This window comes from Lampris incognitus, chromosome 2 (assembly GCF_029633865.1).
Source record: "Lampris incognitus isolate fLamInc1 chromosome 2, fLamInc1.hap2, whole genome shotgun sequence".
In the NCBI taxonomy this organism is placed as follows: Eukaryota; Metazoa; Chordata; class Actinopteri; order Lampriformes; family Lampridae; genus Lampris; species Lampris incognitus.
The window spans coordinates 133,344,898-133,369,442 of record NC_079212.1 but is presented as its reverse complement, the minus strand read 5'-3'; the positions used below and the strand labels follow the sequence as shown (position 1 = coordinate 133,369,442).

Genomic DNA, 24,545 nt, shown 5'->3' with positions numbered 1-24,545 from the left:
GATCCAGGAGGTGAGCTAATTAGTTAAATCAGGTGGTGTAGTGCACGGTTGCAACAAATACCTGCAGACACTGCGGCCCTCGAGGCCTGGAGTTTGACACCCCTGCACTAGACATACACACTTGTCTGTGATGTGATTAGCTGTGCGGTGTTGTAAAACGTCTGTAGTCGCCATTTATCTTTTTTCACGACGGACAAAAGGCATAACAGTTGAATTGTGGTGTCCCTCAAGGCTCGGTTCTTGGCCCCCTTCTCTTTTCTATGTACATGCTGCCCTTTGGCCAGGTCATTCAAAATCACCATGTGCTCTACCATTTTTATGCCGACGACACTCAGTTATACATGCCACTAAAACCCACTGATCCTAGCGCCCTATTAAATCTCACAGCTTGTCTCACCGACATTAAATCCTGGATGTCCAAAATTTTTCTTAAATTTAATGATAAGTCTGTTCGGTCCCGAAAATTCCATCAGTCTGTTTGCTACTAATCTTGGTAGTCTGTCAGGTAATCTTAAACAGGCTGTTAGGAATCTTGGGGTAATATTTGATGCTAACTTCAGTTTTGACAATCAAATTAAACATGTTGTTCAGTCATGCTTTTTCCAACTCAAGCTAATCTCCAAAATTAGGTCATTTTTATCAATTGCTGATTTGCAAAAAGTTGTACACGCTTTTATCTTTTCTCGACTTGACTACTGTAACGCACTTAACTCTGGTATCAGCAAGGGCTCCCTCCACCGTCTGTAGTTGGTACAAAATGCTGCTGCTCGGCACATTACAGGAACAGGGAGGCATGACCATATCACTCCTGTGCTTGCCTCCCTACATCGGCTCCCTGTGATATTTCGAATTGATTTTAAAATTTCACTGCTCACTTTTAAGGCTTTAAATGGTATTGCTCCTCTATACATTTGTGATTTATTAACTTGGTATGTCCCCCCTCGACCATTAAGGTCTGCAGATGGAGCCCTGCTAGTTATTCCCAGGTCTCGGTTGGTTACAAAGGGTGACCGGGCTTTTGCTGTTAGAGCCCCCACACTATGGAACGCTCTTCCTACTGAGCTAAGACGAACTAAGTCTTTAGCTTCTTTTAAATCTCGTCTTAAAACTTTTCTTTGTATAAAAGCTTTTACAAATGTTTGATATTTGTTTTTATTTTTACTGTTTTTAATTTTACTCTTATTTGATCTTACTCTTTTTCCAGCCTTGTCTGGTTTTATCTGTATTTTTTATTTTTATTTTTTTGTGAAGCACTTTGTAACATTGTTTTAGAAAGGTGCTTTATAAATAAAATTATTATTATTATTAACAACGTTAGCTAATTGTTTCGGTTAGATCTCTGACTTGACACAAGTCCTTACTACATCTTACGTAGCCAGACGTGTGTTTTAAGTCATCGCGTCAACCCGACCCATCATTCATATTGAGTTAATACTGTAGCGAAGTCGGGGGGCAGTCCGAAATACCGTCGCCACAGCCGGGACGCGAACCCGTATCTCATGCACCGCAAGCGACAACGCTAACCAGTCAACTAAAGAGTTCGACCCGTTAGTCAAGGACCAACGTGTCTACTTATCCATGCAGGTTACAATACAAATTATGCTGGCCTCGGGGGAATAGGACCCCCCCCCCGCCACCTCACTGTGGTCAAGGCAGTCAGCCGCCACTTCGAAAAACACAGTCAAGTCAGCCCCCACATAGACTCAGAAGTCGGTCTCTAAACGCTTCATCCAGCTAGACCCCAACCCTAACATTGGCAGCTGGAGAGCTCCGATTATCTGATATCGCGAGACTACTGTGGACTTCGCAGAACGGAGATGCGTTCATCAATTGATCTTCATGATTGAAATGTCGGGAGAAATCGTTGTTGCTGGCGATATAAACTTACAAAGAAGTAACAATCAAATCATTCACCGATGTGTCAAACTCCTCTTGTACACGTACCGCGTATTGGTATAAATAATTTGTACGGTATTTCGAGGGCAATAATGAAGTAATTTGTTCAAGGTTGCTTTCCTAATCATGCAATAATTGGCGGAGGGAAAATGGACCGTCAGTCACACTGTGTGTGTGTGTGTGTGTGTGTGTGTGTGTGTGTGTGTGTGTGTGTGTGTGTGTGTGTGTGTGTGTGTGTGTGTGCTCGCGCGTCTGCAGATAACCTGACATACTACTGGGCCTATCAGCCTAATATTTTTTGTGCACAGTTATGACTATATGATGAAGAACCTGTCGCGGTCGCCGTGATTCAAAACGTCTGTTCTCGCTACCGCCACTCCCTCTCTTCATTCACTCTAGCTCGGTCAACCAACTCTGCTTTCTGTCGCAGCCCGATCTGAGTCGACCATAGATGTGTTGCGCAGGCGGCGATTGTCAAAACATGTAATGATCACGAAAGACTAGACTCGCTAGCCCTTGGCTAATGGGTTGGACCCTTTAGTCGACTGGTTAACGTAGTCACCCGTGGTGCGGGAGACCCGCGTTCGCGTCCCGGCTGCGACAGTTGCCTCACATCGGATAAAGAACAACTTCCTAAAAGAATTAAATGGGAAAAAAAACCTTTAACAGGGAGACAAAATAGGAAGAGACTTCAAGGGAGAGCAACAGAGGAGGGATCTCTCCCCCAAAACGGACAACTAGCAATGGATGCTGTGTTTACACAATTTACAGAATACAATAACTGAAAGAGGATAACAGCATTATAATGTAATTATAAAATATATGAAGAATACGATGAGGAGAGTCAAAGATGAAAATGTAATTGTTGATGCAGGTTTTAATTACTAACAGAAGAGTTCATTGAAAAGTTGTATTAGAGAATATAAAAGATTGAGAAGTTATATTACAGAATGGGATGAGGGGTGGGTAAGATTTTTCCCACTAACGATTTAGGTTTGGTTTAGTAGGAAATTTTAGTTTTTTTTCCAATCCAGTAATGGGCGGTAATGCAATATATCGGATACAAACCATCTTTAAAATGCGAAGAGAAGAAGAAGAGGTCACTTGATTTCCTGTCAACTGCGGAGGTGCCCGGTCCGCCATTTTGTCTGCGTCCAGTGCTTCTTGCTCCAGCCGACTCGCTAACTAACTTTACTTTAACTGACAGCGAATCTCACTGACACGCATCATTGCTACAGTTTGCTCGATTTTAAGTTTTAAACGTGGGTGACCATATTGAATAAAAAAACAAGCTGTATTTTATGCAGTTTTAACCTATGCCACCCACTCAGCCAGCGTTAACCGGTTAAACTTTAGCAAGAACTGTAGCTGGTGGCTGCAAGCAGCTGGATTTTGTTGCAACCAGTAAACTTTATAACCTGTTAACAGGACGAGCCATCCTTCCGTGTTCACCCTGGCGTTTCCTTGCGTTTATGGCAGCTATCTCCCAAAGCAGGAGACACAGTTTATAAATACTGTACTGGATGAAATAGATGCATACCAACAGAAGCACAACCACAAAAGGTAAGGATGGTCTGTGGTTATGTGTCCTGGTTGTTGACGTGATCAGCTGTCTCATCAGGATTTGCAAGCACTGTCATCCCTCTCAAAAGTAAGCATATATTTCCCCCATATCTCACCACTTTCTGTCTCATTTACCCTGCTTTATGTCCCTGTTCAGTGTGCTGCTGTTCCCCCCTCTACCGAGCCGACTTCGTTACCTGATCCACAAGACGACGCAAGACAACCTGCCAGAGCTAGCCACCTTTTCAGTAGGAGAGGCCAGGTGCCGCAGGGTGGTTGTCTACAATTCAGATTTCAGGTACTCAACATCACACGGCACTGGGTCATTGTAAATGTAAATCAATACCCTTCACTGGTAAGTATCTTTTTAGGCCCAAATTCTGGGTCTACAGTTGAGCACAAAGTACTTCAACCCGGTCCCACTTGGAGCGTCCTGATGACAGGTGAAGTTTGTGAGTATTGGAGGGTACACAGATTAATTCTCACGCATCACTGTCTTGCCGCAGACTTGCTAAACATTTATTCCAACCGACAGCTTTGATTTTTATGACTTAAATTGGGTAAAATGTGAAACAGACTTCTGCTTCAGCGATTTAGAGTTAAAGACTGTCAACCAATAAAAGTTCAGCGTGTGACAAAAATGCAGAACAAAGAATTAAATGGTGGATTAGACATGCTAAATTCTTTGCTGGCTCATTGTACAGATTTAAGAGCCCAGAGGACCAGTAATTGTCTTAATGTGTGTTACTGCAAAGTTTTTTTTTTGACTGTCTTGTAAAACAGAATTGTAAACGTGTCAGGTTTGTTTTGGGGAGCCATACAGATTGAAATTCACTTAATGTGTGTGGTCCTGGGCTCGTGTGTGCTCCTGTCACATGAAAGATCAGTTGGTTATAGGGCTGTGCCTGAATATTAGGCTATCCGGATATTCGTTCATTGGGTTGGTATTCCGTTTTCAGTTTGAGATTCGGTTATTCGTTTTTTTCCCCTCTCTCTCTAAATGTAGGCTTTCAATAAAGGTGAACTGCAAAAATACATTTTGTCGGCACATTCTTGTACTATATTTATACTTTTTAATTGCACTGTTAAAATGTGGAAATCTCTACCATCTCAACTTGGGCATGTGACATCCCTCGCTCACAGCAGTGACATCACGCTTCAGTTCACGTTGGCCGTTAAAGGTAAGATAAAATGCCAGAAGTGCACAGCTGTGTTGCTGTTATTATAATTGCGCTACCTTGCTCCATTTATTACAGTTCACTTACTTTTCGTTCTTTACTGTGTCGGTAATTGGTAAAAATAATAATTGTATGATCCCGTAGTTAATGATTCAGTACTATAATTCAGTAAAGCATTTACTACTTAACTTACCCATTTTGATTTGGTTTGATTTTGATAGACTTTAATGATCCTCGTAGGGGAATTGACCTTTCGCAAAGTACTGCCCCAGAACGGTGCTTGTCCAATCCTACCTTAGCAACGGTTCGTCAAGCTTTCAAACACACAACAAAATGCTGAAACGGTGTGCCTATGGGATCTGCAAATCGGATACTAGATATCTGAACAGTTTGGAGGGGGTGTAATTTTCTTTCCCTTCCCGAAACCCAGAACGCAAGAAGCGCAATGTCGGCAATAGATTTGGCAGTATAGCAGACCCCATGGCCAGCTTAATCCATCCAAAATCAACAAAAATACCTGTCTGCTCCAAGCTAAGCTTGCTACTAGCTATTTTTGATAGCTAATACAGCTAACGTATTATTACTGTTACTTTTACCCACACAATGCGCTGATTTCTTCCTTCATGTTTTGGTGTTTTCCGGCTACTTCCTGGATAGTTCTGAAATGCTTGACAGGCATAGCAACAGTAACTAAGGGGGGCGGGACTTTGTGAAAGGTCAATTATGCTCTGCATTTAACCCATCCTAGCTGTGTAGCTAGGAACATTCTCCAAAGTAAATTGAAATTACTCAGAAAACTCCTCAGAAAACATGGCTCGCATGCAACCACTTGCAACACAGATGCAGTTAGTGTAGCAGGGAAAAACAAAAAAACAAACCCGCTCCACTCTGCTTACGTGACGTAACGCGTCCACGCCTGGTCAACGGTTCGCATCGCGTGCACATAATTAAAGCGTAATCTTATCGGCCTGTCATATCGGCATTTCAAGTTGATGATGAGCCAGTATCGTTGTTTATCCCTTGGGGCCCTGTGATGGCCTGGTGGCCTGTCCAGGGTGTCTCCCTGCCTGCCGCCCAATGACTGCTGGGATAGGCTCCAGCATCCCCGCGACCCTGAGAGCAGGATAAGCGATTTGGATAATGGATGAATGGATGGGTATTGCTGAGTGATTTGTGATTTCTTAAGTCATAAAAAGTTCGGAGTATTACACTGTTACGATTATCTCATTAGAATTATTGTTATCAATTATTGTTATCTCTGTTAGATTGTTGTTAGGCTCAGGTTGTAAAACGTTATAGGCTTAGGCTAATAGCTGACTGAAATCGGTAACTGGAGTTGGTCCCTGTGCGCTGCACTGTGGCTGCCCACTGCTCTTAGTGTATAGGAAGGGTTAAAAGCAGGGGACAACATTCGCAAGTACTGAGAAATGACAAAGAAATGATAAATAAATGTAAATCTTATAAATCTCATCTTAAATTTGTTGCAGCTAGTATGCCATTTCTGCGCTTCTGTTTTACAGTGCTTTGTCGGGCGTTGTCTTGGATTTGGAGCCTATTATGAGCATTTATGTAGGTCAATAGTTCATCCATGATAAGAAAAAAAAATGTCACAAGCCTTTCTTATGTCACAAGAAGTGCATAGATAGGACATCATTCAACCAAATCCGTCAGGATTACAAACATGTATCAAATACACCAAACCTTTTGGAAAATGTTTTTTTATTAACAGGTAACAACACAAACAACAATACTGTAGAACAACCGAATCCTTAACAATTAATGCCTTTAATTAAATCAAAGGACATGTGTTGCACTGCTCTGCCGTCCATCTTAGCTCGAGAATGGAGAAATATCTGGCTGAGTCCTTCCCAACTCATGCCCCCAACCGCCATTGCCGAAGCTCTGAATGTTCGCTGTTGATTTCGACCGAAGCTCCGGAGGCCAAAAAACGGGCATTCGTGACAGCCCTAATTGGTTAGAATGAACTTTGCCCTGTTTAAGTTGTCCATGTGTGTTTTAAGTTCCAGCTGCTTCTTATTATGATCTGTTTGGTTTTCCACTTTGCATTTGGATTTTGTTTTCCTTGTCATCAATGTGGTATTAATGGATAATGCCAGGCACTTAGGTGAAATTTGTTGATTATGGATATAATTTTGGGTTATGTAAAATGTTCAACATAATATTGTTTTTTTTGTAGGGATGAGGTACAAGAAGATAGTGACGTGGGGAGCAACAACAGTTTGTGTGAGGAGCCCCTAAAGCCAAAGGATAGAGCAGGGAAAGATAGAGCAGCCAAGCCTAAATCTTCTACCCTGCTGAGAAACCAAAGGCCTAGTAGGCCTGATAAGGCCCTCTACATGCCCAGAGCAGTTCGAGCAAGGCTATCCCTCCAAAATCCACCAGCATGCACGAAAGGACAGGACTTGCTTTCTTCGAGCCCCTGTAGTTTCAGCTGCACCAGCATCAACTCGCCATCTGAGTCTTGCTCCTGTTCTGACGTCACAGAAAGCACCGGTTCCTTGTCCTCGAACCGGGAGACATTCCCCAGTATGTCTCACAGGGTAGATGATAATATCGGTCCCAGCACTCCTGACTGCTCAACACCATGCCCTGAATCTGAAAAACAGGATGTGATGTATGTGAATGAGGTGTGTACTTGGCCTCCAGCTTTGGAACAAACTCTGAGTGCCATGACCCTAGAAGAGGAGGAAGATAAGACAGGGGACCTGGCCAGCATAACATACAAATCCAAGAAAACAGACACAAGCATGGACACAGCAGACCTTACTAATGAGGTAAGCCTATGCTGAGTTGTGGTGCTTGTGTTATCTGTTCTTAGTTATTTGTTCCTTTTAATTAGAACAGTTTCAAATGCTCAACGACAGTATTCCTGTAGTGAGCACCCTTTTCATGATAGGTGCACTGAGGCATAAGTAAACAAAGTAAACTGTGTCTGTTGTACCAGATTATGGCACACCTAAATGAAGCTGAAGATGTTTTCATTGAGTTTGCCCACAATGACTACTCCTGTTTCGAGAATGTGTGGATAAACCCGGATGAGTTTGGCCATGTGATCGAGATCTATGACTTCCCAGCTGTGTTAAAAACAGATGATCTACTGGATGCGTTCACAGAATGCAGGTGTGTCAAGTCAAGTTAATTTTATTTGTATAGCCCAATTTGTCAGAGCTCAGAACTCATTTTCGCACCATCACCTTGCATCCTTCGGATCCTTTAAACACGTTTTCTGATTTCCCACAGTTAAAGACAGGAATTTAGCGGTTATCTATTACGATACCTTATATGGGGATTAAAATTTGGCTGTCCTCTCCCTTCTCTTAGTGATGGTGGGATGAAGATCCAGTGGGTGGACAACACACATGCCCTGGGGGTTTTCGCTAGTGAGTCTGCAGGTGGGAACCCTTACTGCACAGTGAATAATAACAGTGCTGAGGTATAAAGAACATCTCGGGTTTACAAATTAATAGCTCTGGTGTATTTTGTGTGTTGTACTCAGCGCTCAATGCCCTCTCCGTTCGCCACCCTCACTTTAAGACACGCATGTTGTCTGATGGGAGCAGAAAGGCTAAGGACAAAGCCATGAGGAAGGCAGGTATGATAACCTATGAAAACGGGGATCTCCACAGCGAGTGATTGGAGACCCCTTCACTAAGTTTCTTGCCAGCCATCAGCTACTCTTACATTGAATGTTTTGTGTGGCTGAGGAAAGTACGTTAATGAAAAATTGCAGCTTTTATAATAATAATAATAATAAATCAATCTTATATAGCGCTTTTCTAACACTCAAATTCGCTTTACAATAAACGGTGTGAAAAAAGACAACAGGTAAACAGCACAAACATACAGGGGTGGATGGGAAGGGGGGGCTACGAGAGGGAGAAGCGGCAGCCACACACAACGCCAGCAGTACTCCCCGACTCAAATAATTCAAAGTCCTAGTCTGCATTTTTTGAAGAGATGAATCCAGCATTCATCCACAGTATTTATTGTGGATGAATGCTGCACAGTCAGATCCAACAAAAAGACTGATGTAATATTGGCTCCTCTTTCTATATTTAATAGAGACCTGAATTCATTTTTCTTTGGGGGAAAGGTGTTGCAGGCAGTTCTTAAGCATTGTTTTCTTGTACTTTTAAAATCCTTGTGCAATTGATGCAAGGCAGGGATAATTTTTTAATCAAAATTGAGAATTGTACCTCAAACTGAAGAAAAAACCCTGGCATTATTTTTCTCCCCACCCTATTTTTAAAAAGCAAAGAATACTAAAAGAATACTCCTTTGCTCAGTACCTCTAATAGTTTCAAACAATTGGGTACAGTTGAAATGATTAGTTTGTTGTTGCTGTGTTTGCCAGAGTTTATCCAGCCAATTAAAGAGCGCCCTAAGACCAGCACTGCTGTTGCCAGGCAGATGGTGACCAGAGCCCTTGGACTACAAAGGAGAGGAAGAGTTCCACAATATTGAATACAGCTAACCCTGTTGGCAAACATAGGTGAGTGACTGAATTGCAATCGGCAAGGCAAGCATCAGGCCCCAAGCAAACAGTGAGCATTTGTGCAGTGTTGCTGAGTAGTATCAGTCAGAATAGCATTGCCTTTGTCAGTCACTAACCTCTCACTGCAGCAATTGTGATGCTGAAGCTTAGGTTCAGCTTCCTTGGTTTAGTCAGCGTATAATACCACTGCTTTATTTGTGCCAGATCAGATCTTGCTGGAACAGAATCTTGACACCTCTCAGTTTTCTCTTGTTTTCTGATTTGCAAGGGTACCACACCTCTTGTGGTAAGCAAAATTAACTTATATTACTATGTTATATTTCAGAAGAAAAACAATAGCTGAGTTTTTCATCCTATTTCTCTCCCTTCATATCACGTAATTGGCTGGTCTCTATGAGGACGGGTGATGAACTTATTAATAACTAGCGTGGTGCTCATAGGGGAGAATGTAGCTAGGCAGCATTGGATGGTGGTCTGTTGGATGACTTTGGAGATCAAGAAGAGGAAGTGTCTGTTTTGGGAACCTCAGAATTGCATCTCTGCTCTTTGCAGATGATGTGGTTTTGTTGGCTCCATCAGAACACAACCTCCAGCTCGCACATTAGGGAGCTTAATTGAAATGGTCGGGAAGCATGTTCCATTTGTACCCAAGCATCACAGCTGTCTGTCACACATTCCCCCATCCAGGATAATATTTTCTTGATGTTACAAGCCCAATAATAATGAATGAAATTAGGTAGAGCAAGGCCAGCAAGCTTTTTAGGTCTCTGCAGTGCGCTTCTTTTAATTCTATGTGCTTTACCAATCCAGATAAACAAAGTTATACTCTTCTCTGATGACTTAAAAAAAGACTTCTTGATCGGAATGGTGATATTTTGGAATAAATACGTACACTACCGTTCAAAAGTTTGGGATCACCCAAACAATTTTGTGTTTTCCATGAAAAGTCACACTTATTCACCACCATATGTTGTGAAATGAATAGAAAATAGAGTCAAGACATTGACAAGGTTAGAAATAATGATTTGTATTTGAAATAAGATTTTTTTTACATCAAACTTTGCTTTCGTCAAAGAATCCTCCATTTGCAGCAATTACAGCATTGCAGACCTTTGGCATTCTAGCTGTTAATTTGTTGAGGTAATCTGGAGAAATTGCACCCCACGCTTCCAGAAGCAGCTCCCACAAGTTGGATTGGTTGGATGGGCACTTCTTTGAGCAGATTGAGTTTCTGGAGCATCACATTTGTGGGGTCAATTAAACGCTCAAAATGGCCAGAAAAAGAGAACTTTCATCTGAAACTCGACAGTCTATTCTTGTTCTTAGAAATGAAGGCTATTCCATGCGAGAAATTGCTAAGAAATTGAAGATTTCCTACACCGGTGTGTACTACTCCCTTCAGAGGACAGCACAAACAGGCTCTAACAGGTACTATTTAATGAAGATGCCAGTTGGGGACCTGTGAGGCGTCTGTTTCTCAAACTAGAGACTCTAATGTACTTATCTTCTTGCTCAGTTGTGCAACGCGGCCTCCCACTTCTTTTTCTACTCTGGTTAGAGCCTGTTTGTGCTGTCCTCTGAAGTTCTCTTTTTCTGGCCATTTTGAGCGTTTAATTGACCCCACAAATGTGATGCTCCAGAAACTCAATCTGCTCAAAGAAGTGCCCATCCAACCAATCCAACTTGTGGGAGCTGCTTCTGGAAGCGTGGGGTGCAATTTCTCCAGATTACCTCAACAAATTAACAGCTAGAATGCCAAAGGTCTGCAATGCTGTAATTGCTGCAAATGGAGGATTCTTTGACGTAAGCAAAGTTTGATGTAAAAAAAATCTTATTTCAAATACAAATCATTATTTCTAACCTTGTCAATGTCTTGACTCTATTTTCTATTCATTTCACAACATATGGTGGTGAATAAGTGTGACTTTTCATGGAAAACACAAAATTGTTTGGGTGATCCCAAACTTTTGAACGGTAGTGTACATTTTGGTAATATATTAATTTTAATAAGATTAACTTGTCCAACTATGGACGGCGGGAGCTTCATCCATCCAGCCATAATTTGTGTATATTTTTCGAATAAAATGACAAAATTCTTGGTGAAAAGAGCTGAGAAAGTGCGTGTGATTTCAACCCCAAGATATTTAAAGCCGTTTTTGACTATCTTGAATGGGAAATGTGAAATAGAAATTAGGGTAGCTGCCTGATTAAGGGGGAACATTTCACTTCTCTGAAATTAACTTTGCATCCTGAAACTTATCCAAACTTAGTCAAAACATCAATAAAGGGAGGAATGGATGTTAAGGGGTTTGAAATATACAACAGAAGATCATCTGCATACAAAGACAGTTTTTAAGTTAGGCCCACATGTTCCACACCCAAAAACTCACTGGACTGTCAAAGAGCAATAGCTAGGGGCTCAATGGCAATAGCAACATGGGGCAACAAGGGGCAGCCCCGACGAGTACATCTGCCGAGTGAGAAATATTTAGATTGCTGTCCGTTGGTGATCACACTGGCCAAAGGATGAGAGTAAAGTAGTCTAATCCAAGAGCTGAAGGTGTCGTCAAATCCAAATTTATTTAGGGGTGAAAAAAAATATTGCAATCCAGCCCAATCAAATGCTTTTTCAGCGTCAAGCGATACAACCATTTAAGGGAGGCGGCTCTGAGGGGAGTACATAGTATTTAGTAATTTTCTCAAGTTTGAGCTGGAATGCCTATTTAAAATAAAACCTGTTGGGTCTGCAGATATGATCTGAGGCAAATTCTTCTCTAATCTAGCTGCTAGAATTTTAGATAGTATTTTATAATCTACATTTAATAAGGAAATCGGATGGTATGAGGCACACCGAAGTGGGTCTTTATCCTTTTTTGGCAGAAGTGTTATCAACGCTTGTCGTAGGGTTTGCGAAAGGCACCCCACTGAAAGAGATTCATTAAACATGGCTTGAAGCAGGGGGGATAAGTTGGAGGCAATTTTTTTGTAAAATTCAGAGGTGAAGCCATCTGGTCCAGGTGTATTATTATTTTGTAAGGATTTAATAGCTTCTAGAATTTCTGTCTCAGAAATCTCACCACCCAGAGAGTGGTTTTGTAGGACCGAGACTGAGGGGGAGGTTAGGTTCTCCAGGGAGGAGTCAGGTTGTGGAAGAGTTCCATCACATTCAGAACCATATAATTTACTGTAATATTGCTTGAAAGTTTTGTTCATTTCTATCTGGTCCGTTAACATTTCCCCTACTTGACTGCAAATCTTAGTGATTAAACGAGAAGAAGCAGCTTGACGGGCTTGCTGGGCTAGTAGCTTGCCGGCCTTGTCACCCAATTCATCGGTATTGTACCAAGCTTTTGTGAGTAGATATACCACCCTGTCTGTAGAAAGTAAATCAATTTCTGTCTGCAGACGCAGTCTTTCTTTGAAAAGGGTTGGAATAGGGGAGGAGACGTAATATCTATCAATGTCAGCGATGGATCTAGAGATATTATCGAGTCTAGAAGCCCTTGCTTTAGTTACCCTAGAAGAGTATTAAATTATCTGCCCATGAAGATAGGCCTTGAGTGCCTCCCATAAGGTTGAATGGGACATTTCTGAGGAAACATTAGTTGCAAGAAAAAAACTAATTTGAGAAGAGACAAAGTATATACATTGTTCATCAGCTAATAGGAGAGGGTTGAGTCCCCAACAGCGAGAGGGCCTGAGGCAGTTAGGTAGAGCTGAACAAAATTAAATGGCACCATGATCTGAAATAATAATATAGAGTATATGTATGGTGGACCTTAGAGAAGACAGAGAAAACCTTTTTGTCAGGGAACTTAAATCTCCAGATGTCTGAAAGGTCATTCTGAGTGATGTAATCATTGACAACCTTAGCAGACTTAGAGAGAGGCTCAGCTCTGTTTGACAATCTATCCAAAATGGAGTTAAGAGCACAGTTAAAGTCACCTCCCACTATCAAATTATAATCATTATCCATCCATCCATCCATTATCCAAACTGCTTATCCTGCAGTCAGGATCGCGGGGATGCTGGAGCCTATCCCAGCAATCATTGGGCGGCAGGCAGGGAGACACCCTGGACAGGCTGCCAGGCCATCACAGGGTGATGCCCGGGTATAATAGAGAAAAGCTTGATTAAAAAATTATGAAGATAGAGCTAAACAAAATGAAATGGCACCATGAACTGAAATGATAATACTGTGATATGAGCAGGAGTTTACATTCCCCAGTAGTCTATTATCAAGAATAAAGTAGTTAATGCAAATATATGTATGGTGGACCTTAGAGAAGAAAGAGAAAACTTTTTTGTCAGGGAAGTTAAATCTCCAGATGTCTGAAAGACCATTCTGAGTGATGTAATCATTGACAATCTTAGCAGACTTAGAGAGAGGCTGAGCTCTGTTAGATGATCTATCCAAAATGGAGTTGAGAACACACTTAAAGTCACCTCCCACTATCAAATTATAATCATTATGACCAAGTATAATAGAGAATAGCTTGTTGAAAAAATTATGATCATCACTGTTTAGGGCATAAACATTGACCAAAATAACAACACTGGTGAACAGTTGCCCAGAGACAGTAACAAATCTCCCATTTGGATCACTAATTACCTCCTTCACTTGGAAAGGGATATCTTTATGTATGAGCAGAGGTGCACATAACTGGTGCGCATGCTTAGTCAAAATAAATGATACGCAGCAGATAATACAAAAAGAGGCGCTTTTGCGTACCAGCATTTTTGGGACACAGTTACTTACTGAAACAACAGGATTTTCTCCATATATTACTGGTAAGAAATGGTTATGACAATGTGTCCATTTTAATAATCAGTTGTTAATCATGCAACTTTTAGCCTTCGTTCTTGATTAAGTGGGTGTGTTTTTTCCCCCAAGTTGGCAAGGTTAACTGTAAAGACTTGAGCTCCAGCAAATAGTTAGTTTACATTACAACTAGCTTAACGTTAAATTTTTTCTCTGGTTTTAAGATTTTTGTCCATTCATCAAAATGTCCAAGAAACAAGCTACATTTAGTAATTACTTTAGTGTTGCACCACCTCCAAAGAAATGCCAGACTGAACCTGTACATAAAAAATATGTATTTGCGGAAAAGTGGCTGCAGGAAGAAGCCTGGCTCCAAACAAATGACGTCCGCACAGAGATGTGGTGCAAAATATGCTGTGAAAATCCCAATCTCACGGGTAAAAGCAGAGCCTTTTATATAGGGACAAAAAAAAATTGTCATCCAGCTTTTGAAAAGCACGAGAAGAGTAAAGAGCACATGAACATATTGCAATCTATTGATAACAGGTGCAGCCAGGATCAGAAATCCACTCGCCCTCTTGACCCGTGGCAGGACAAACTGAATGAAGAATAGCGTCAAGCACTGCAATATTTTTCTGTTGGCCTTTCACAAAGCGAAACATGCACGCCCGATGCGTTTCAAGAGGCTTGGAGTTAATGTCGGGAGTGCATATCATTCACGAGAAGGGGGGACCCACATCATGCAGAGCATCACGCAGACAATCAGTTTAGAATTGAGTGAAAAATTGGAGGCAGCTGAATTTTGGGGCGTGCTCATTGATGGATCAGAAGACATAACACAAGTGGAGCAGGAAATTGTGTACACTGTCTGTGTACACTGTGTGGAGAATTTACCTCAGATTTCCTTGGATTAATTAATTTGGGTGTGAACCGAGCAACACAGGACATAGTGAACGGACTGGAGTAGCTCTTCCATACTTTTGGTTTAGGGGATCAGTTGAGGACGAAGTTGGTCTCGGTGTGTACAGACGGAGCAGCAGTCAATGTTGGAGTTTATAATGGGGTCGTTCCCAAATTGTGTCAGATGGTGACGATTGGGGATTCCCTTGTGCATATTCTGTGTACTGCCCACACCCTTGAGAACTGCACAAAGTCAGCTGATTGCATGATACCATACTGTGAGACATTTAATTGTTCCGTTGTCAAGTTGCTGAGCTTTTATTTACAGAGAGGGGGTGCAAAAAGAACAGAACAACTGAAGATATGTGATGAAAATGGCATTGCCTTTGTGAAACTAGGGAAGTTTCACAACATCAGATGGTCTGCATGGAGGCAAGAGACTGTTGAAAATATGGAGGCTATTACCTACCATTCTAATTCAAGTGGCTACAAGTGATGACAGTGACTTAAAACATATCTGCACAGAGCGTTTTCAGTGTATCCTAACCAACATGCTTGACACAGGAAACATTTTACAGTTCACCTCCCTCAGGTTCCAGTGAGATAAATTGACTATTGGTGAATGCAAAGTTGAGCTCATGACAGCTGACACTATTGCTTGGCAGTGAAGGCAAGTACGGGAAAGAGACTGTTTCAAATTTGGATGCTGACAGGGACAAGGCTGATGTATTGAGAGGTCTAATTCATGAGTTTGAAAGCAGATATGAATCCCTTTAGTCATGTGATCAATTTTAAATTTTTGGTCCTTCAGCTTGGCCTCAAGAAATGCAAGACCTCCACAGTTTTGGCAACACAACACTTACTAACATCCTCCAGAAATATGAGGCCAGCTTGTCTGTTGACAGAGACTACTGTAAGAGAATGGATGCGTTTAAAGCAAGCAGGAAAACGCTTTGCAGCCTCTTCTGTGTATGACTTGGTCAACACAGTGAAGATAAGTAATCCATATAATTCCTCCAACATTCATATAGTTTCTCCAACATTCATAAAGTCCTTCTGTTTTCCCTTACACTGTCATTGAGCAGTGCTGCATGTGAGAGGGGATTTTCACATCTCATTATAATAAAAAGCAAGTACAGATCCCGCCTGTCAGACTCTAGCCTCTCATCCCTGATGCACATCCACTTTTCTAAGATGACAATAGAGACTTTTGACCTGAAGCCAGCTGTTGACTTATGGATGCAAACAGCTAATCGCAGACTCAACCAGGGAGAAAGAAGTAGGCCTACATCTTCATCTGCCATGTTTGAAAGAGAGGAAGACAGTGAGGAGAGCAGTCAGGAGGGTAGTGATGACAACAGCTTGTAGGATATTTACCCTCATCACAGTGGGTGTCCTCCAGGCAGAAACTGGCTTTGTAAAGACTGAGTACCAAGCAGCATCTTCAGGTGCCCCCTTGAGAGCCAGACCAAAAAGTTATGTGCACCCCTGTCCATAACCAGCAGTTCAAAGGAAGATTGATCAGGTAGAGTTGGCGTTAGTTTTATACTATCGCAATAGATCAGCGCGAGGTCGCCTCCTCTGCCCGAAGACGAAAGTTTGCATTAAGTAATCAATCAATCAACCAATCAAGTTGAATTTTATATAGCGCTTTTCTTGGTGGATTTGCTGAATTTAGCTGTAGAAAGTCATTCTGTGACAGGTTTCTGTGAGACAAAAATAGTCGAGTTTGTGCACTGTGATGAAGTCATTGACCAGAGGGGCTTTGTTGGTGATAGATCAGATATTTTAGAGGGCAAACTTATGACAGGTCGTGTGTGTATAAACAGCTGATTTAACTAGCAGAATTAGCACACTGTGGTCTACATGCCAGTCACGTCGTAATATGTCGTGTCGATGAGAGGCCTGGTGCCTAATAATAGTCTGTATGGGGAAAATGACAGGTGAGAGGGTTGATGACAGATGAGGCCAGTGGGGGGAGCTAGAGGGCAAAATAGGACTGTGGGGTGCCACCGTAGGCGGAAACGGAGGTTACGGGAGGGAAATGTGGGATGTGAACAGTCAGTCATGTGGAGAGGACTGTACGGCGTGCTGCAGGTTGGCCGCTAGCGTTTGGCTACCCAGCCTCTTTGGGTGCACTCCATCAGTTCTGAAGAGGGAGAAACGATCCCAGACAGATTAAAATTGTCAATAAAACCTATATTGTGAGCTCTGCAGATGGAGATGAGCCACATAGGCAGGCTGAGGATTCTGCTGAAATGAACCTGCTCCATGGACCAGTGTCACAATAAGACCTGAAATAAAAACAGACTTCCGCAAGTACTTAAAAAGCTGAAAAGGTCATTAAAATCCATTTTGGTTAATGCGGGCTCTGTCTTGGCTTCACAGTGGGACAGTGAGCCACCTGAACACTGCTAGCCACTAGTGGAGAAGCTGCAGCGTTGGCAGGTGCCATTTTCGCAGAAAGCTCAGTCCTCAGATGGAAAAACAGATGAAACCACCACCACGTGTCCACTAGTCTATTAATGGTTTTATAAGGTGATATTGAAATCAGTCTCACTGATTGGCACAAGGGCTATAAATAGTGCTCATGGTGACTTGTCCATCCATCCATTGTCTTAACCACTTATCCTGCTCTCAGGGTCATGGGAATGCTGCAAAATTATGGCTGCTTTGGCATTTCTTGAAGACTTGACAAATATAAGGTTTAGACATGAACGCATGTTTAGGGACCATGAGGACTTCCTAGCCCATGATGATGACTGGCTAATAAGCCAGTTCAGATTTCCAAGACGCATTCTCTTGGAAATGTGATAGATTTTTACAGTAAAGTATTAACTTTAAATTGTTGTTAATGTTGTGATTGTGTTGTTCGAGATGCAGTGACCCATCACTATTGCCTATTCTAATCGCTGGTGTACTGCTAAGTACACTGGCTGGAAATGTTAGTGTCGCACTGGAAGTAATGTTGTGATGTTACATGTAGGCGAAGAGCGTTTTAGCATCCCCTGGTGGTTGCTTTGAAGACTGCGGTCTGCGAATGTACTGTAGTTTTAGGCCCAAGTCCAGTTGCACTTGATTCAACTCCTTTAGATAACCATGACCTGGTTGAATGAGAACATTCACAGACATACTGTAGTTTTAATGAAATTGTTCTCTGTGGGACATTTATGATCACATGGGTAGGGTCATAGTTTGTGATCAGCCATTTTGTCTTGAGATTTTGCACTGTAAGGCGCTCCAGAACGCTCTCTGTTTAATCCTTTGCCTCCGCCTGTGTTGAGAAAAAGCTTTGTTGGTAAGTTTATATTGCATGTTTCATCTTTATGGGTAAGAATTTTGTTGTTTTATTTCATATTTGGGGAGATTTATGGATAATTACCTAAACCCCCTTTTTTTTTGCCATATGTAGTGGCCCTGTGATGGACTGGCGGCCTGTCCAGGGTGTCTCCCTGCCTGCTGTCCAATGACTGCTGGGATAGGCTCCAGCATCCCCGCGACCCTGACAGCAGGATAAGCGGTTTGGATAATGGATGGATGGAATGGTAGTGCAGCCACCTGTCTAATTATGTAGTATCAAGCAAGTATTTACATTTCTACACTTTTTAATCACAATCGGAGCCTTTTCTTGTGTGTTTACTTTCAGTTTCACAGTTTCTGGAAAAGCACTAAGAAAGCAAGTTGATAAAGATATACAAGTGAACTGCCCTCAACCTTACTTCCACATCTGAGACATTATTTAACCATTTCAGTGCCAAGTACATTTGTTTAGCTATCTGTCACTTCAATAAACACTAAACACTGGTTTGAACAGAGAGTGAAAGAGGCCATCTATGTTAATAGGGAATGACCATCCCTGAACTTGGGGGGGGGGGGGCTAAGAGTACATTTGTCACCATCTTACAAAGCTGTGATTGCAAACGTTCCCAAACCCTCTGTGAATAGTACACATAGCCATTGAAACTCTAATTAATGGTCATGCCTGTTTGCATATGAAACTGATCGTTGGTTACGGTTGTTATGCAACCGTATTATTTATAAGGGTCAAGTCAAGTCAATTTTATTTGTATAGCCCAATATCACAAATAATAAGGGTGGGGATATCTGCAGTCAGTTTAGACTGAGGAAGTCACTTAGATGAAGTGATGAAACGTTTCTCTCAATAATGGTTGTGTCCAGATGAACTGATTCAGCTTTCTTTGAAACATCCTCTTATTTGTCCTGATCCACCATGCATGCTTGATTGTTGTCTGATGTCATCATAAGTACGACTGCATTATAAAAGTGCAGTTGTGATTTCTGATCAGGGTGCCGCTATTGTGGCAAGCAGTCACATGGGCTCTTAAGGTGTGAGCTTTTTTCATCATATAAACTGAGATCTGCTTCATACGTCCTTTTTATTACAGAAAACATAATGCTTTTCCACATTCAACAATGCATAAACAATTTAAAAACAATTATCACGCTAATGGTGAGAACCCTTGTAAAATGAAGGGACCCTGGAGATGCTACTTTACAAAAACAAATTTACAAAACAATGCAGAGGCATCTTCACATACGATGAGGCTTTTACAGTACATCCAAGAGATGGTATAGAGGTCCCTGATTAATTTAACAAAACGCAGACAAAGAAGACAAAGTTGACAAGATTGTGCAAATACAATGAAATGAGTGCATGTGTACTGTTTAAAGAAAAATTTCAAACATTTTTAAAGGTAGCCTCAGGGATGTAGCACATTTTGAGGAAAATTAAATGTGGACTGATGTTCTGGAGAGTTTTGAAATAAACTTTGTGTAGCCTCTGACTATAAGACTCAACCGTTCTTTACAGATAACAAGAACAACTGCATCAAATATAAGCAATAGATTTTTTTTTTATAACCTCACTGCAGAATCAGCACCAAGAATAAAAAAAAAGAAGAAAAAAAGAGCAGCTTTGACTTTTGCTTACAGCCTGATGTTAAGCATTGGATGTGCTTTGAAAGCCAAATCCATGTCAGTTTTTGTTTTATTCTTTAAACATTTCTGGAAGAGTTAAACTCTGTGCTAAATGTGGACTGTGATGTTTCATAGAGTTTTACTTTTTTTTGCTTTTAGTCACCGATCGAACCATCAAATTCTAAAGGGGAATATGTGATCTCTGATGCCGATTTAATTAAAGATAAGACAAGACAAGATCTAGCACCAGGTTAGACTGCTAACGTCAGAGTAAACAAAAAGTTTAAAGTCTTCATCTCATGGATTTTGTTGAAAGGATTTCAAAGCACAGAAGCTTGAAAACTGCTTAGCTGGCAACAGTGTTGCATAATAATCTTAATAAATTACTTGGTTTTGCACCATACAATCCTGACAGCTCTTCTTGTAAGCACCAGGTCAAAACCCATATTTCAATGGTAACAGAGGATGATACTCAGAACAGAGTGTGTGGACAGAGACATTAAGGGCATGTGGTTTTGCAACAGTGTGTTCATAGTCCTTTTATACCAATCAAGCTGTGGCGATGATCCAGCACTACAAGTAGGAAGTGGAGTAGAGTACATCCCGCCTCTAGTGGTTGTCAAGTGTTCACGTCCGATCTCTGGTGCGCCTTGATGTCTGTCCAGTCGTCTTATCTGTTCTCAGTCTACCTATGTGACAGCTGGTTGGTCAGCAACCCGGGGAATGTCTCCTCTGTCTCTGAGCTCAGTGAGCCACCTGAGGGGGGATCAGACAGAGGAGTAGACATGAGGATGAATGCTAAAAGAATACTTGATAGGTTTACTTGTGAAATAACTTACATTGCTTTTGTCTGTGCCGCAGCTTTTAAAGGGCAGTATTAACCAAAACACTACAGAAGGCATGTATATTTGTGCTTCTTTTTTTTTTTTGGGTCAGTCAGATTCAATAACAAAAGAATAAAAGCACCTGTTTCCCATGGCAAGAAACCAGAGTAGAATCTGGGATTTCTTACCAATACACATTTTTCTATTGATGATGAATGGGAGAGTAATGTCCTACCCAAGCTCTGGCTAGCTCTTACCACTGGCTATGGCAGATGGAGGAAAAGACTAAAAGACAGACATCTGCTGATAACAGTTTAATTGAAATTGGACTAAGAAAGGCTTGTTTTACAGCATGGAAGGATTACGTTATGACATCTTTGATTAATGCTTAATAAGTTATTTTTATACATTCTTCCAGGGAGACCCTGCCAAAGCCTGCCTCTGTTTATCTGCTGTCTCCAGAGCCACTGCGACGGTCCAAAACAACTAGCTGACGTGTCAGAGCCTGACCTCTGTCCAGCTCTGTTTGTCTGCTTTTATCCTGGTGAAATAGGGGTGGGGAGATCGTCTTTCAGCCCTTGGTGTATTTGCTCAAGCCCTGCACCGGCCACATCCCGCCCTGCTTGGAGTGCCATCAGTCAAGACACTCTTCACTACCAGCTATCTGAACTCTGCTGGCCATGTGCCAGCATAGCCCTGATCTGACCTTTCTATGGAGTGGGGAAGCAAAGCAAATTTCTGTACATGAATTAGCTGTCAAAAATGTGTGGTCTGGCATCCAGGTGGCGTGCTGGTCTATTCCATTGCCTACCAACACAGAGATCGCCATCTCAAATCCTCGTGTTACCTCCGGCTTGGTTGGGCGTCCATACAGACACAATTGGCTGTCTGCAGGTGGGAAGCCGGATATGGGTATGTGTCCTGGTCGCTGCACTAGCGCCTCCTCTGGTCAGCCGGGGTGCTTGTTCAGGTCGGAGGGGGAACTAGGGGGTATAGCGTGATCCTCCCACATGCTACGTCCCCCTGGCGAAACTCCTCACTGTCAGTTGAATTAAAGCAGCTGGAGATGCCACATTTATCGGATGGAGGAAGCATGTGGTAGTATGCAGCCCTCCCCAGCTTGGCAGAGGGGATGGAGCAGCGACTGGGGACGGCTCAAAAGAGTGGGGTAACTGGCCAAGTACAATTGGGGAGAAAAAGGTGGGGAAAAAAAAAAGGTATGGTCTGCCTGGTTACTTGCAAGGAATCCCTAGTAATAAGGGAACGGAGCGCCCCCCCCCCTTTTTTTTTTCTTCCAATTTTATCCAGCCAATTACCCCACTCTTCTGAGCTGTCCCAGTCATTGCGCCACCCCCTCTGCCGATCCAGGGAGGGCTGCAGGCTACCACATGCCTCCGGCTTTCCACCCGCAGACATGGCCAATTGTGTCTGTAGGGACACCTGACCAAGCCGGAGGTAACATGGGGATTCGATCCGGCGATCTCCATGTTGGCAGGCAACGGAATAGACTGCCACACTACCTGGACGCCCCCCATATTTTTTTCCCGCAAGTATCAAATGTATAAAAAAAAACAACCTCACAAAATCTTGTACAAAGGGGAAGATAGGATGTTGGTCAACAGTGATTTGCAATTGTTTGATTTCTCAATTACTTCCAAGACTTCTTTAAAATATTGATTTAATTTCAAATGTGTTTGACTATGAAAAAAACGAGACTGGTCAAAAACAGACTGTCTTGGGAATGTTGCTCATGTGACAAAGGTGTTCATTTCTCTCTGACTGAGCAGATTTAGTTTGAATATATTTATTTTAAGAGTTTGGACCCTGGAACATTAAATGTTTGGGAGTTGTTAAAATGTTTTTTAGTTTTTGTCATATTTCTTTATTTACATATTTGTATTAACCTTTTTTTTGTTACTTTAATGTGAGGTGGATATAAACAAAATCTATGAAAAAGGAGCAAAAGCTTAGGTTAAAGTTTGAGTTAATCTGAAGGACAAGGTGTGTGTTCTTGGGGCCTGTTGAACCTCTGCAACTGTTATCACAACAGTAATGTGTCCAAATCCATTGTGCTTTTAGGGCCAGGAGGCAGCCAGCTAATACAGAGCAGTGTCATCCCATCACAACACAAACAGCTCAGCAGGGTTACTGAGCGTTCATTCATATGTCGCTTCAAATGAAACTTGGTGTGTTAAAATTAAATTTACAAATAAATATTAAAATGTTTATTTGAATAGGAAACTGTGTGTGTGTGTGTGTGTGTGTGTGTACACACCATGTTTAACTATACTAATGGGGACCAAATGTCCCCATTAGTATAGAAAAAACCAGAAACCACCTAACTTGTGGGGCCCCACAAGTAAAAGGGTCTATTTTAGGGTTAGGACTTGGTTTTAGGGTTAAGGTTAGGATTAGGGTTAGGTTAAGGTTAGGGAAAGGGTTAGGCATGTAGTTTGCGTGGTTAAGGTTAGGGTTAAGGGCTAGGAAATGAATGTAGTAATGAGGGGGCCCTACAAGTATAGTTTAGTGAGTATGTGTGTGTGTGTGTGTGTGTGTGTGTGTGTGTGTGTGTGTGTGTGTGTGTTTTCTATAACTCGCTGAGTGTTGATTTAAAAATATTTGGCTGTTATCTTTTATTAAATCCAGTTTTTGCTATGTGAGCAATATCAAGGACACTCCTAAAATGGAATAAAGGTCATCTGCGTTATCTTAGACCATTGTATATTCTCGCAAAGGCATAAATAAGCAAAGCAAAGCTTTGATAGTTGATTAAGGTGGCTAACTTGTTGTATTCTGATATTACTTGGTGTCAACCATCCATGTAAACTCACTGACTGTCCACCTAGATGACCTGAAATTTAGTGTTGAGAGAGCAGTTCAGTCAGGGGTCTTACATTTGGCTGTACATGAGGCTAAACTCACCAACTATGGGAGAAACTTGAGGACTCTGGACAAACTGTCCAGCATTATAGGAGTGTCAATGTAAGGTGGATTTTACTGTTGGGATGAAGGATTTAGTTCAATTGCAGTTCAACCCCTGATCCCCGAGGCCGTTTGCTTACTCATAAGTATGAATGGCACGCGATCCATCAGTGTGGATTATTTAACCAACTTTGAAACTGCTGTGATCCATACTGGATGGCGACAGTCTCACCTATATGACAGTTGTATGTCCATATCCGATGTCCATCATATCTGCAGCGACACTTCAGAATGTTGTTGGTGTAATCTGATTCTGCTACCTCGTAGTTGGGATTGATCACAACCTAGGAGATCGTACAACAGGGATTTTCACATTTGCATATAAAAAGTTGCCCATTCATGTAATTTCATTATCAATACTGATTTATCGTTTTACTTTCATATAAAAAAACATGATGAGTGGACATGAAATCCAGATCCAGAGATGCAAAAGCTGTCCGTAGTGGACAGTCATAAATCAAAGCAGAGTTTAACAGATGAAAAACACAATCCGGTTACGCCTGAAGAGCAGATATACCTGGAAGATGTAGTCCCCAGGCTGGACGTCCGTTATGTCAATCCACTGACAGTCAATGTCGTGTCTGTAGGTATCCCAACAGCCAACGGTGATGCCCTGTGCCCCAAAGTTGGCGCATTCATACCTCTTCTGAATACCTGTCAGTGTTCACAGCAAAACAGTTTTATCAGCTTTCAAAACACGAAAGCTGTTCTTTTGCAACAACATGTTTGTCAATAAGATGAATTAAAATTAGCATTGTAGAATTATTGCTCATCTATTCCAGTGTTTGATTTATAAAAAGACAGTGTATAAACTACTTGGGGATGCAGGGGTCTGGATTTATGTGTATTTACCCTCATCACAGTGGGTGTCCTCCAGGCAGAAACTGGCTTTGTGTCCCTCGGCCACCTTGGAGCCATTCAGACTAAGTAGGTCGTAGTGTGTAAACACCTCCATACTGTGGTAATGCCTGAACGGGACGGACGAG

General features: G+C 41.8%; 2 protein-coding genes across 2 annotated transcripts in view; one reads left to right on the top strand and one right to left on the bottom strand.

The window, feature by feature from the left end:
* The first annotated feature begins 1,988 nt into the window (after positions 1-1,988).
* On the top strand, positions 1,989-23,528 carry r3hcc1 (R3H domain and coiled-coil containing 1). The gene is made up of 9 exons (XM_056301755.1): positions 1,989-1,993; positions 3,376-3,459; positions 3,617-3,757; positions 6,835-7,432; positions 7,603-7,778; positions 7,980-8,050; positions 8,155-8,250; positions 9,013-9,150; positions 20,996-23,528. The coding sequence occupies exons 1-8, from the start codon at positions 1,989-1,991 to the stop codon at positions 9,120-9,122; spliced, it is 1,281 nt and encodes a 426-aa protein (XP_056157730.1). The 3' UTR covers positions 9,123-9,150; positions 20,996-23,528.
* Positions 19,194-24,545, bottom strand: part of LOC130134269 (lysyl oxidase homolog 2A-like) — a 33,379-nt gene continuing 28,027 nt past the window's right edge. The window contains exons 11-14 of the mRNA XM_056302168.1: positions 24,412-24,527; positions 24,077-24,213; positions 23,732-23,843; positions 19,194-20,509 (exon numbers count right to left, since the gene is read on the bottom strand). Coding sequence (XP_056158143.1) covers positions 20,439-20,509; positions 23,732-23,843; positions 24,077-24,213; positions 24,412-24,527 — 436 coding nt within the window. The 3' untranslated portion in view covers positions 19,194-20,438. The remainder of the gene's footprint in view (positions 20,510-23,731; positions 23,844-24,076; positions 24,214-24,411; positions 24,528-24,545) is intronic.